Source organism: Schistocerca nitens, chromosome 5 (genome assembly GCF_023898315.1).
Source record: "Schistocerca nitens isolate TAMUIC-IGC-003100 chromosome 5, iqSchNite1.1, whole genome shotgun sequence".
In the NCBI taxonomy this organism is placed as follows: domain Eukaryota; kingdom Metazoa; phylum Arthropoda; class Insecta; order Orthoptera; family Acrididae; genus Schistocerca; species Schistocerca nitens.
Window position 1 is genome coordinate 252,878,774 of NC_064618.1, and position 14,405 is coordinate 252,893,178.

A 14,405-nucleotide genomic window follows, 5' to 3' on the forward strand; every position below is an offset into this window, starting at 1 on the left:
TTTCTTTCTCTCTCACTTCCTTTGCTATCATGGCCTACTAGAACTATCTGTATACACATTATCGCTGTTCTTCTAGTCTTCACAAAAGGTACGTATTAGTGTTGATCCTATATTTGTCGTATCTACATCGGTATTAAATTCCGTAACTGCAACACATCTGTCACAATGAATTTAATGATGAAAAGTGAATAGTATCTGATTAGTGTAAGAGAGAACTTTATGGCTCCAGTTTTCTTAGTACAAGTAAATAATTGTCAAATTTATTCCTACAAACTGATGAAAATGGGAAATTATGTACGTAGTTTGTATAAAAAAGTTATGATTTCTCGTTGTAAATCAGCAGTTTAACTGCTTAGGTATCGAATGTTATTGCTGCATTCCAAACGATGTCAACCATATAATTAAAAGGAGTTGTATCTCCTCTACCATTTTCGAGACTGCTTTTCTATTAATTTTTGTGATACTAAAATAAAATTATATTTCATTTTGCATATATGAAGGTGAACTGTTGTTTTCAGGTCTGTGGATGAAAGATCCAGCACACTACAGCCGACGTACCTCATCCCAAGATTATAGTTGGAGTCTGAGTTACGGGGCTTATAATATAACAGTCAAGCGATTCTGTTCATTACGTTTTACTCTGGGTACAATCGTAAATACATTTTAGACAGGAGCTGTATTGTCATAATCGAGAGAAGGCTGCACTCTCCGAAGGATGATACTGTAACAAATGTTTTTGTAAATCGCTACGCTCGTTTCGTAATCGAGTTAAACTGTTTGCTCAAGTCCAAAACAAAAGGACAATCATCCGAGGCTGCCTGACTGTCCAAATAACTACTGTGTAGCCACACAGATTTGCTAGGTAACATCCAGATGCAGACAAACACACACACAAGCACACGCACACACACACACGCACACACACACTCTCACTCTCACTCATGCCTTTAAATACTCCATTGCATGCCGTAACACATCATACCACATATATATCCACGATGGTGTTATTTGAAATTAAGAGATGTTGTACCGGCAGATCCGTCGTTGTGAGCATGGTTTTTGGGCAGCAGCATTACCATAAATCGAGTCTTATGAGCTCTCCACGAATCCATACCGGAGCTGCCACAGAAATCTTGTGCTACAATGAAGAAGGATGTCTAAATTGTGAATGTTAACTTTCCCAGCACATACCGCTAATCAACGTATTCTGATTTTCCCGCCGGAAGCAGTGACGAAATATCACGACGTTTTGACGAGTGTCATTACTTATATGGTTACAAGGAATAATTACAGATTTTAAAAAAGATTATCTGTATTCAGAATTCTAATACAAGACATTTATAGTTCTTACAATACATGGAATATTTTGTTATACGCCTCCATGCAGAACAAATTTGAAGCGACATTTTCGACTGCAAAAGTGTTTTCAGAATTTCCATGCTTAACTAGGTTCAGAAAGATGTCGAATTCTGCAATAGGTAGTGTCTCTCTTCCTAGACATGTTGAAATTTACAAACTTTTGGAACAATGTAAATAGCCTAGTATGTAAAATAACTATGCTCCACCTACTAACGAAAACAAAAAGTAGAAGGTCAAAGACTTCACTCCCGTCTTACTGCTTACATATTACATATCATTATTGCAGCCTATACGTATGATATCCATCATACATGTTAAAATCATTATCAAATATGGATATTAAAGAAATTATATACTAAAGAAAAATACTGAATCCACTGTTTTGCCTGAAAAGGTCACTCACATGCAATGAAACAAATTTATAAATGTTTTAAGCTATTGAGTACATATCATAAAGTCTGTTAATAAGATGCAACGTTTATTTAAGAGATTCTTTTGTTTTAAGGAACAGATGAAACTTTCACTTAGAAATATCCAATTAATTTATCGAAATGGGAGCAGAGAAATTTTTAGAAACTCTCTGAGAAGCCTTTCTTTTTATCCCCTACCGCCGCCACCACCGCCACGTCCTCCAGCAAATCCACCTCCAAACCCTCCACCTCTTCCTCCACCGAAACCTCCAATTCCTCCGCCTCTGCCGCCCCCAAAGCCTCCTCTTCCACCACCGAACCCACCCCTCCCACCACCAAAACCACCTCTTCCACCGCCAAAGCCGCCCCTCCCACCACCAAAGCCTCCTCTGCCACCACCAAAACCACCTCTCCCACGACCAAATCCCCTACCAAATCCACCCCTGCCCCTACCCAAACCTAAGCCACCCCAAAATCCACCACCGCCACCAAAGACTGGCACAGGACGGAAGCAGCCTCGCGGCGAGAAGCGGCAGTCCCACCACTGTGCATCGACGACTGCGGCGACGGAAACCAGCAACACGAACGCCACCTGGAACATACAGTTTAACATACAGTTACCATAAGACGGTTTATTTCTCTATGGTGTGCTTGCCGTGCATGATTTATGAACTGCAGAAGGATCGATGTAGCGTACAAGTCATTACTAACGGCATCAAGACATCTAAAAGCTTTCTTTCTTTGGTAAAACGATATTTCATCTATGGAGAAAACCGGATGGGAAGTATGACTCACTTCCTACGTCTCCTGTAGACACAACCACAGGATATACACTTATGCGTGTCGCGGTTTGTGCATATACACTACTGGCCATTAAAATTGCTGCACCAAGAAGATGACGCGCTACAGACGCGAAATTTAACCATCAGGAAGAAGATGCTGTGATATGCAACTGATTAGCCTTTCAGAGCATTCACACAAGGTTGGCGCTGGTGGCGACACCTACAACGTGCTAACATGAGGAAAGTTTTCAACCGATTTCTCATACACACACAGCAGTTCACCGGCGTTGCCTGGTGAAACATTGTTGTGATGCCTCGAGTAAGAAGGAGAAATGCGTACCATGACGTTTCCGACTTTGATAAAGGTCGGATTGTAGCATATCGCGATTGCCGTTTATCGTATCGCGACATTGCTGCTCGCGTTGGTCGAGATCCAATGACTGTTAGCAGAATATGGAATCGGTGGGTTCAGGAGGGTAATACGGAACGCAGTGCTGGATCCCAACGGCCTCGTATCACTAGCAGTCGATATGATAGGCAACTTATCCGCATGGCTGTAACGGATCGTGCAGCCACGTCTCGATCCCTGAGTCAACAGATGGGGACGTTTGCAAGACAACTACCATCTGCACGAACAGTTCGACGACGTTTGCAGCAGCATGCATGGACTATTAGCTCAGAGACCATGGCTGCGGTTACCCTTGACGCTGCATCACAGACAGGAGCGCCTGCGATGGTGTATCAACGACGAACCTGAGTGCACGAATGGCAAAACGTCATTTTTTCGGATGAATCCAAGTTCTGTTTACAGCATCATGATGGTCGCATCCGTGTTTGGCGACATCGCGGTGAACGCACATTGGAAGCGTGTATTCGTCATCGCCATACTGGCGTATCACCCGGCGTGATGGTATGCGGTGCCATTGGTTACACGTCTCCGTCACCCCTTGTTCGCATTGACGGCACTTTGAACAGTGGACGTTACATTTCAGATGTGTTACGACCCGTGTCTCTACCCTTCATTCGATCCCTGCGAAATCCTACATTTCAGCAGGATAATGCACGACCGCATGTTGCAGGTATGTACGGGCCTTTCTGGATACAGAAAATGTTCGACTGCTGCTCTGGCCAGCACATTCTCCAGATCTCTCACCAACTGAAAACGTCTGGTCAATGGTGACCGAGCAACTGGCTCGTCACAATACGTCAGTCACTACTCTTGATGAACTTTGGTATCGTGTTTCAGCTGCATGGGCAGCTGTACCTGTACACGCCACCCAAGCTCTGTTTGACTTAATGTCCAGGCGTATCAAGGCCGCTATTACGGCCAGAGGTGGTTGTTCTGGGTACTGATTTCTCAGGATCTATGCACCCAAATTGTGTGAAAATGTAATCACATGTCAGTTCTAGTATAATATATTTGTCCAATGAATACCCGTTTATCATCTGCATTTCTTCTTGTTGTAGCAATTTTAATGGCCAGTAGTGTATTAACACTCTCCAGAATCCATATCACAGCAAATCCTTACATTTAATGTATTCGCAGTTGGGAATATCGACAACAATTAGCTGTAGAATGGAAAGACGACATTGAAAATTTCTTCCGGTCTGGGGCTCTAACCTTGATTTCCCGCTTATCGCGATTGGAGGAGTTATCATTTGGCTATCCGCGCACGATTCACAGTTACCCGCAAAGTTCCATATATTGTCAACCATGAAACCACAACCTGTACTCGTACATCCATTATGTATATTTCTGTACAGGTGAGACATTTTACTTTAAAGTCGTTTGCCCGGTGTCGGCGGATAAATACGATACTGCAGTGCCTGCGTTATTCTGAATTACGATCCAAAGGAAGTTTGCATCTAAATTCAAAATAACACAGGCACTGCAGTATCGTACAAATACTTAACGTTCTCTAAATACGAGCACTACAATGCTGATACCAGTAACGACAAATATGTGTTCTATGATTGTGTCTGGAAGAAATATGAAACTAGCTCACTTCGTTTTCCCTACTATAAAGCGGTATTGGTGGTAAAGCACTCATTATTATAGTGTGACACTTTTTCGCGTACATACACTGAAGCGTCAAAGAAACAGGTACAGGCATGCGAATTCGAATACAAAGATACGTAAACAGGCAGAGAACGGTGCTGCGGTGGGCAACGCCTACATGAGACCAGTGTCTGGCGCGTTTGTTATATCAGTTACTGCTTCTTCCATGGCAGATGACCAAGATTTAAGTGAGTTACAACATGGTGCTACAGTCGGTGTGCGAGCGATGGGACACAGCATCTCCGAGATAGCGATGAAGTGGTGATTTTCCTGTGCGACCATTTCACGTGCGTACCCTGAATTGGCAGGAATCCTGTGAAACATCAAATCTCAGACATCGCAGCGGCCGGAAAATGGTTCTGCAAGAACGGGACCAACGATGACAGAAGAGAATCGTTCAACGTGACGGAAGTGGAACCCTTTCGCCCATTGCAGCAGATTTCAATAATGGGCCATCAACAATTGTCACACTGCGAACCATTCAACGAAACATCATCGATATTGGCTTTCCCTTTTGTATCCTTGATCAGTGCAAGACACAAAGCTTTACGCCTCACCTTGGCCCGTCAACATCGGCATTGGACTGTTGATGACTGGAAACATGTTGCCTGGTCGGACGAGTCTCGTTTCAAATTGTGTCGAGCGGATGGACGTGTACGGCTATGGAGACAACTTCGTGAATCCATGGACCCTGCATGTCAACGGAGGACTGTTCAAGTTGGTAGAGGCTTTGTAATGGTGTGATGCGTGTGCAGTTGGAGTGACATGGGACCCTGATACGTCTAGATACGATTCTGGCAGGTGACACGTACGTAGGCGTACTGTCTAATCGCGTGCATCCATTTATGTCCGTTGTGTATTCCGACGGACCTGGGCAATTGCAGCAGGACAATGCGACACCCCACACGCCCAGAATTGCTATAGAGTGTCTCCAGGAACACTCTTCTGAGTTTAAACACTTCCGCTGGCCACCAAACTCTCCCGACATCAACATCATTGAGCATATCTGGGATGCCTTGCAACGTGCTGTACCCTTATGGATTTATGGATAGCCTTGCAGAATTCCTGGTGTCAACTGCTTCAGATATTAGTCGAGTCGGTGCCACGACGTGTTGCGGGACTTCTGGGTGCTCGCGGGGGCCCTATACGATATGAGGCAGGTGTACCAGTTGGCTCTTCAGTGTACTTTCACGCGAGTTTCATTCACAAGCAGTGTATTTTTACAGCTCTTAAATAATTTATCGCAGCACAAAAACGGAATGTAATTTAAGTAAAATGTTTTAAACTAGACAGCTAAAGAGAAAGTAGTAGTTAAAACGGATTTTATTTCAGTTTTCATGCTGCAAACGATGGAGATAGCAAGAGAGACAATCTGAGACAGGCGATAGTATAGCCATGTGTTGGCAGTGTAAAGAGGGCAGGAAATGTCGACTACAGTCATGTCTGTGCTAGAATGAAAAACTAAACAGCGGCAGCGAGTTTTTTTAAAATGAGCCATAAAGATGGAACTGTAAAAAAAAGAAAAAAAACAGTGGTTATTTTTTTGATGTGGGGATGTTTTAAATTCTTATTCTTAAGCATGTTGTCGTTTTCTTGGATGCCGAAACGAAATTTTGGTGTATCCTGTGTGATTATGGAAACGGAAAAAGTTTTGTTGTAAAAATATAAGAAAGAAGGAGCATTAAGCATTGAAGAGAGAATGTGAATAACGATTCTATGCTAACCAATCGGATGTTAAAATACAGTGTAAGTACGTATTGCTTTCCTTTCATTAATCAGATTGCAGGCGGTTTCTTTTCTTGTAAAAACTGACTTACAGTCTCTTAGCTTAAATAATAAAAATCAGTGCAGGAGTGTTATGCTGGTGACATACGTAAGCTGTTGTGAACCGGATCCCATTGCACTCACAAAACTCTGCCTAAACTCCGCCCAAACAAGCGACCGGCCGCCGTGCCATCCTCAACCCACAGGCATCACTGGATACGCATATGAAGGGGTATGAGGTCAGCACACCGCACCCATAGCTGTTGTCTGTCCTCAGCACAGTAGCTCCTCAGTTCGCCGCGTAAGAGGTGCATCCATCCCTCGTGCCTATAGCGCTCGGCAGAGCGGACGTGCACTCATCCTAGTTCTAGTCGAGCCCGGCAACGCTTAACTTTGGTGATCGGACAGGAACCGGTGTTACCACTGCAGCACGGCCGTTGGCTTTGCACTCCTGAGGGGTCGATTACACGCTAATTTTCAGAAAGAAGGTCAGCACGACATCTGTTCACCGAGTAGGTGAACTGTAAAGCCGTTATCCAAGAGTAGTTCACATTGTAGCAATTGGCGTAATATTTCCCTATATGGTTACAACAGCGAGAGGGTGTATTGGTTGGATAAGTTTGATTAGAAACAGTCACTCACTTTTTCGTATATAGCTAGTAATTTTAGTCTTCCAGCCGGTAACTCGGTAAGTGCATCGACTTATATTCAAAGAACTGGGATACATATTTTGATTTGCAATACAAAACCAACGCAAATGTGAAACTGAAATACCATATCCGAGTCTCATCTATCTTATATTATATTACTGCAGCAAACCCTCTTTATTTGCTTTGGATGGAGGTTTTGGCACAGTGTCTTGGCGATGGAATTTAAATACCGGGTGATCAAAAAGTCAGTATAAATTTGAAAACTGAATAAATCACGGAACATGTAGATAGAGAGATAAAATTGACACACGTTTGGAATGACATGGGGTTTTATTAGAACCAAAAAAATACAAAAGTTCAAAAAATGTCCGACAGATGGCGCTTCATCTGATCAGAATAGCCATAATTAGCATAACAAACTAAGACAAAGCAAAGATGCTCAATATGTCCACCATCATTCCTCAACAATAGCTGTAGTCGAGCAATAATGTTGTGAACAACACTGTAAAGCATGTCCTGAGTTATGGTGAGGCATTGGCGTCGGATTTTGTCTTTCAGCATCCCTAGAGATCTCGGTCGATCACGATACACTTGCGACTTCAAGTAACCCCAAAGCCAATAATCGCACGGACTGAGTTCTGGGGACCTGGGAGGCCAAGCATGACGAAAGTGGTGGCTGAGCACACGATCATCACCAAACGACGCGCGCAAGAGATCTTTCACTCGTCTAGCAATATGGTTGGTTCTAATAAAGCCTCATGTCATTCGAAGCATGCGTGTCAATTTCTACCTCTCTATCTACATTATTCCGTGGTTTATTAAGTTTTCAAATGTATACAGACTTTTTGATCACCTGGTATATAGCACACTAAATACTGTGTACGCCTTACGTATGAAGACCGATGCTCGCGGACATTCTGTGCATTGGCATTATTTGGTGCAAGTTTTCCTCCTTAATGGCATTAGGGTCTGGGATGTTCGTGTCAGTAATATGTCAGACAAGTAGCCAATAAAGACAGGGTCCTCCACCACAAGTTGCTGGGTTTTACGTTATCATCGAAAGTGGATAAGGAAAAACCACTTGGCAGGTTGTCTTTCTCAGAATTAATATTGGCTGTGTGGGTTAAGTCCGAAGGCCATACTAAAAGCAAAAAAAAAAAAAAATAAAATAAAAAAATGTAATACAGAGACGAATTGCAATTAACACCCCTCACTATTCTGCTATCACATTTGCGACTTGACAGTATGGTCCAAATTATTTCATTAACAGCGTCACTCAGGCAGCAGTTCTGTTGCTGCTACAAACATGCTCTAACGGATCATGCGTGCCAAAAGCCGCCGTGTCATCGTCTACTATTGGCGTTATTAGGATGTGGGACATGTAGTAGGCACATCGTTCTCCCGGCAGTTGGCACCTCCCAGAATCTGGAGCCGAAATATCTCCTTCAAGTGTCTCCCCATTTGGCACCTCAATCCTCCCACCAAGGAAAAAATACCAGGCAGTACCGGGAATAGAATCGGGACCCTGATAGGTACAGAAGCAGTCAGTAAAAACATATAAATTTAAGTTCATTTAATTCCGGCGATACGAAGCTGAGTGTGTGCAGGACACACATTTTGCTCACGTGCACTTAGAAGCGGTTTACCGTTTCACAATAATCACTAAAAGTCATTTAGTGGCTATAGGGTACTCATCCGTCCTATTTCAGTGTGTATATGGTCAGCTGAGATACGTTCAACAAAACGCAGAGCACAATATCTGTAAAGCGATGTTTCTAACGTAACTGGATACGAATGTTCCTAAATTTGCTGAGGGAGAACAAGTAATGGTAGTGCGTGTGGCCCTATGCAGGTCTTATTAGTTGACGCCACTTCGGCGAGTTGCTTGTGAATGAAGGTGACACCATAAAGGAGACAACACAACACCCAGTTCCCAAGCGGAGAAAAATCTCCGACGCGGCCGGCAATCGAACTCAGGCTCTTCGCATGGCATTCTGTCATGATGACCATTTTATTTATTTATATAGTAAGCGAGTGGCTGATGGGTGATCTGAGGGTAGAGAGGGCAGGGTTCCAACCCAGCTCTTAACTACGGAAGCGTATAAGCAGAACACGGAAACTGTGTATTAGAGCTAACATGCTCCAATCGACAGGGACACATATAAATCGTGTCGATACTTGCTCGATTCATGCTGGCAAAGAACAGACACAACGAAATGAAACAACTCATTACGTATCAGTCATGAGGCTAATCACTTACTCTGGAATCACAATAACACTCTCTTCCATGTATAATTCTGAAAACGTCCTCGCCTGCATCTCATGAAAAAAAGCGTACAATACTGCTGATTAATCTGTTAACGGCTACAATATACAGTGAGGTGAGAAAAGTCATGCGATACCTCCTAATGTCGTGTCGGTGTCGGATCTCCTTTTGACCGGCCTACAGCAACAATTCGACGTGCGATCTACTCAGCACGTCGTTGTAAATCCCCTGCAGAAATACTGAGTCATGCTGCCTCCACAGCTGTGCGTAATTGCGAAAGAGTTACCAGTGTAGGATTTCTTGCACGAACTGACATCTCAATTATATCCCACATAAGTTCGTTCAGATTGACGTCAGGCGATCTGGTCGACAATATCATTCGGTTGAATTGTCCAGAATGTTGTTCAAACCATTCGAGAACAACTATGGCCCGTTGAAATGGCGGTTTGTGATCTTTAAAATTCCATGTTGTTTCGGTACGCGAAGTCCATGAATGGCCAAACATAAACATTTCCAATCGATGATCGATTTAATTAGAGCAGAGGACTCACAAGTAGAGGCCGCCAATTGTGAAATTCAGATCCATTCATACTGCGCATAATAAAAGCTCATGGCCAGAGGTGTAATGTTGTAAAGCACCAAGATGTACCTCTCAGCCGTTGTCGAGAAAATCGACAGTTAAAAGAAACTGTTGCGGTGAAATACTCTCGGGTTCGTAATCCGAAGGTCGCCGGATTGATTCTCGGGCCATGCAATTTTTTTAATTAGTATTTGTTTTTTGTAATTCAAATTATATATATATATATATATATATATATATATATATATATATATAAAAAAAATTCCCGGCAATCAGTTGCAACAATTATGCATTTAATAAGTTGTTGAAAGTCGTTTGTCGTGGAAAAAGTGGCGACTTCGAACATGATTATGCTTTCCGCAAACAAAGTTGTATTTCACAAATGTTATTAATTGTCTTCATAATGTTTACCACGTATAGTTAACGGAAGACGTAGAAACGATATTCCGAAACGAATACGTATAGTGTAAGTCAAACGTTCGAATTAGAATAGAGACCCGATATATATATATATATATATATATATATATATATATATATATATATATATATATATGAATTACTAAAAACAAATACTAAAAAAAAAGTTGCATGGCGCGAGATTCGATCCGGTGACCTTCGGATTACAAACCCGAGCGCTTACCCTTGTGAAAGACGCTGTGGAAAACTATTCATCGTAGAGAGTATTTCACTGCAATGGTTTCTTTTAACTCTCGATTTTCTCGACAACGGCTGAGAAGTGCATCTTGGTGCTTTGCCACATTACACCTCTGGCCATGAGCTTTTATTATGCGCAGTATAAATCGAATCTGAATTTCACAATTGGCACCCTCCCCTTGTCAGACAATTTCATGTAAACAGATCACACCATTATAGAGCCACTACCAGTTTGCACAGTGCCTTATTGACAACTTGGGTCCATGGCTTCGTGGGATCTTCACCACGCTCGAACACTATCATCAATTCTTATCAACTGAAATCGTTCCCCATCTGACCAAGAAACGGCTTTCCGGTAGACTAGCGTCCGACTAACATGGCCACGAGCCCAGGAGAGGCGCTGCAGGCTGTGTCACGCTGTTAGCAATGTCACTTGCGTCAGTCGCATACTGACGTAGGCCATTAACGCCAAATTTCGCTGCACTGTCCTACGTTCATCGAACGTCCCACATGGATTTCTGCTGTTATTTCACGCAGTGTTGCTTGTTTGTTAGCACTGATAACTCTACTCAAACGCCGCCGATCTCGGTCGTTAAGTGCTTGCCGTCTGCCACTGCGTTGGCCTTGGTGAGAGGTGATGCCTGCAATTTTGTGTTCTCGACGCTCTTGACACTGTGGGTCTCGGGATAGTGAATTCTCTAACGATTTCATAAACGGAACGTACCATGCGTCTAGCTCCAACTACCTTTCCACGTTCAAAGTCTGTTAATTGCCGTCGTGCGGCATTAAACACGTCGGAAACCTTTTCACATGAATTACCTAAGTTCAAATGACAGCTCCGCAAATGCAATACTCTTTTATACTTTGTGTGTATGATTGTACCGCCATCTGAATACGTTCATATCGCTATCCCATGGATTTTGCCACTTCACTGTATTGAAACAGTTACACGCAAACTTAATCCATTTTTGCGCCCGTGATTGGTAATAGGTAGCTCACGATACTGTAAATCTAGTTAATATTACAAAACAGGCAAAAAATCTGGTTCACCACAGACTGACGCTCAGTTTACGTAATGCTATAAATCTACATAAGATTAGAAAGCAGGCACGGAATCAGGTTTGTTACAGTTTTACTTTCAGCTCAGGAGAGTTTTCATTATTGGATAACGTCGTACAGTTTCTAATATTTGGTGTCAGTGATAGTTTTATACTGAAATAATAACAGAATGACAATGGTTTCTAGCTACAGCATGTATGCGGAAAAAATATTTCAGAAATTTCTTACAGTTTAAAAACATTTGGAAGAATAGAGCGAGATCTTGCTGGTTAATAGAAAGGAGGGAATTTCACACTTAATCCTAAAAACTGAGATAAAACGATATTAATTGTTCCTTAATGCTGCTACTCTCTTGGCAGTTATATGAGTGTCAAAAGTGACGGCTGATTCTGTACAATATTGATCAGTTGCGCTCACCAGGTATCTGACCATGACGATCTTGTAGGCGTTATAAGCAGGATCGACGTCGAATGACATTGCTCGCTTTATATACGACGTCCTCGTCCTTGTCAGCGTTTAGCAGCTGTTACCTGCGCTAAATGTGTACTCATTGATCTGCTCCAGCACAAACATGTGTGACGAACAAGTTTCGATGTGGATGATTTGAAAATGCCTGAAATCATTCACAACATCCGCAATTACGTATTTTTTTACAACATGCTCACTTCCAGATAGATTCTCTTCAACGAATGTAAGACTAAGACATACATCACTGCTAAATGCGCGAATAGCTTTTGCAAAATTGTCAATCCCAGAAAATTTCAGTGGGGATGTAGCTTAAGCTGCTGTCTTTCACAATCAAAGTCACTGATTATCACAAAATTCCGTACAGGTAGAAACTTTTAGCAACTACGCTCTAGAATAAAGGACACAAATGAACGAAGTCAGTACCATGCTGAACGTGTAGGATGTGGTCCTCTTTCATGTTGGATTAGAATATTCCATTGACAGATATACTGTCAATGGTGACTGAGCATCAATGTCGGCGCAAATGCAGAAAGTAAAGGTTTCGGCGTACCCGTCTGTAGCATATTGCTTTGCTCGTGAGCCAAAGGCAAATGGCATCGAAGTAATAGTTGCCCACTACATAAGAAATAACGGTACAGAGTAATAATATTCACTCTAAGAAAAAGGATACCTCTACCGTGTAGATGTGATGTACACGTACAGAAAAATAAACACTACAATTTCAGAAAAATTGGATGATTTATTCAAGAGAAGAAACTTCAAATGTGGGGCAAGTCAGTAACGCGTTGGTCCACCTCTGCACTTTACGTAAGCCGTTATTCGGCTTGGCGTTTACTGGCAGAGTTGTCCGATGTCCAATTGGCTCGTTGGGTCGTCAAAATTCCCAGGTGGTTGATGAGCCCTTATGCACCAAACCTCAAATGGGGTTTGTTGGCCAAGATAGTGTTTGGCAAGTACAAAGACTTGCAGTAGAAAGTCTAACACTGTTCGGGTGGGCGTTATCTTGCTGAAATCTAACCCCAGGATGGCATGTCATGAATGGCACAAAACGGGGCGTAGAATATCGTCGACGTATCGCTGTGCTGTAAGGGTGCTGAGTTGACTACAAAAGGGGTCCTGTTATGAAGAGCAGTCACTCTCCAGACCATCACTGCTGTTTGTCGGGTCGTATGGCGCGTGACAGTACGGTTGCTGTTCCACCGAAGATATTCTATGCCCCGTCTTTCTGCCCTTCACCACAAGCCATCCTGGGGTTACATTTCAACAAGATAATGTCCCCCTGCACACGCGAAAGTTTCTACTGCTTGTCGTCGTGTTTGACAAACCCTATCGTGGGCAGCTAGGTTGTCGTATCTCTCCCTAACTGCGGAAGCTTGGACCATTATGGACAGATGCCTCCAACCGTCCCGAGATTTTACTTTCCGACACGCTAGTTGGGCATAACTCTCAGGAGGACATCCAACAACTGTTTCAATCAATGTCAAGCCGAATAACAGCTTATATAATGGCCAGAGGTGGATCAATGCTTTCGTGGTGTACCTTCCTTTTGTTATTACTTAGAGTGTATTAGTGTGAGGAAAATATAATCTGTAACTTTTTAAACAGTCAGGCGCACTTATTGCTTAAAAAACAGTTGTTAGATAGTATTCACTAAACGTTTTATGTACGAGACAAAATTTGTTAAATTCCAATAGGAAGCATCACTTAAGTGCAAGACAAAACCTGTCTTGTATTTAAGAGATGCTTCCTATTTGATTTTAAGACGTTGCCCACGTCATGTCTGCCTTCACTAATAAGTTCAGTTAACAATCGTTCACAGACAATCGTTCCATCAATAATGTAGGTAATATTTTTCCATCCACACACTTGTCATAAAGGCTAATATCTTGTCGGTGCAACCACACTCTTCTGTCAATGACTGTTCGTTTCATTTCTCGTGTAATTGTCATACCCACTCCTTTTCTCAATGTCTTCCAAATACATCTTTCTAGACCATCCTCTCTCTTTCTTCCGCGGCACTTTCCCTTCAAGAATATTTAAGTGTTGTGTATAATGACATGCCCCACAAACTTTTCTTTTCTTTTAATTTTTTCCATTTTCTTTCACAATTTTCTCTCTTCTTTATTTCCCTTAAGACTTTCAGGTCGGCTTTTCTTTCTGTCCAGCTTGTTTTACTCATTTTCCGTGATGTCTATATTTCAGCAGTTTCAGGTCATTTCCAATTTCCGACATTCACGTCCATGGAGCAGTGTACTCCACACAATTGATTTTGCAAAGGAATTTCTTGTACCTGAGCTCGTATGTTTGTTGGTTACAATGTCTTTCTTAGTCTTAAGTGTGTGAAAACAACT

The 14,405-nt window shown here is 42.4% G+C and overlaps 1 protein-coding gene across 1 annotated transcript; it reads right to left on the reverse strand.

Moving 5' to 3' along the window:
* Positions 1–1,956: 1,956 nt before the first annotated feature.
* LOC126260370 (ctenidin-3-like) lies at positions 1,957–12,063 on the reverse strand. The gene is made up of 2 exons (XM_049957699.1): positions 12,004–12,063; positions 1,957–2,361 (listed from the first exon to the last, which is right to left on the reverse strand). Exons 1-2 carry the CDS (start codon positions 12,061–12,063, stop codon positions 1,957–1,959), a joined length of 465 nt encoding a protein of 154 aa, XP_049813656.1.
* Positions 12,064–14,405: the final 2,342 nt, after the last annotated feature.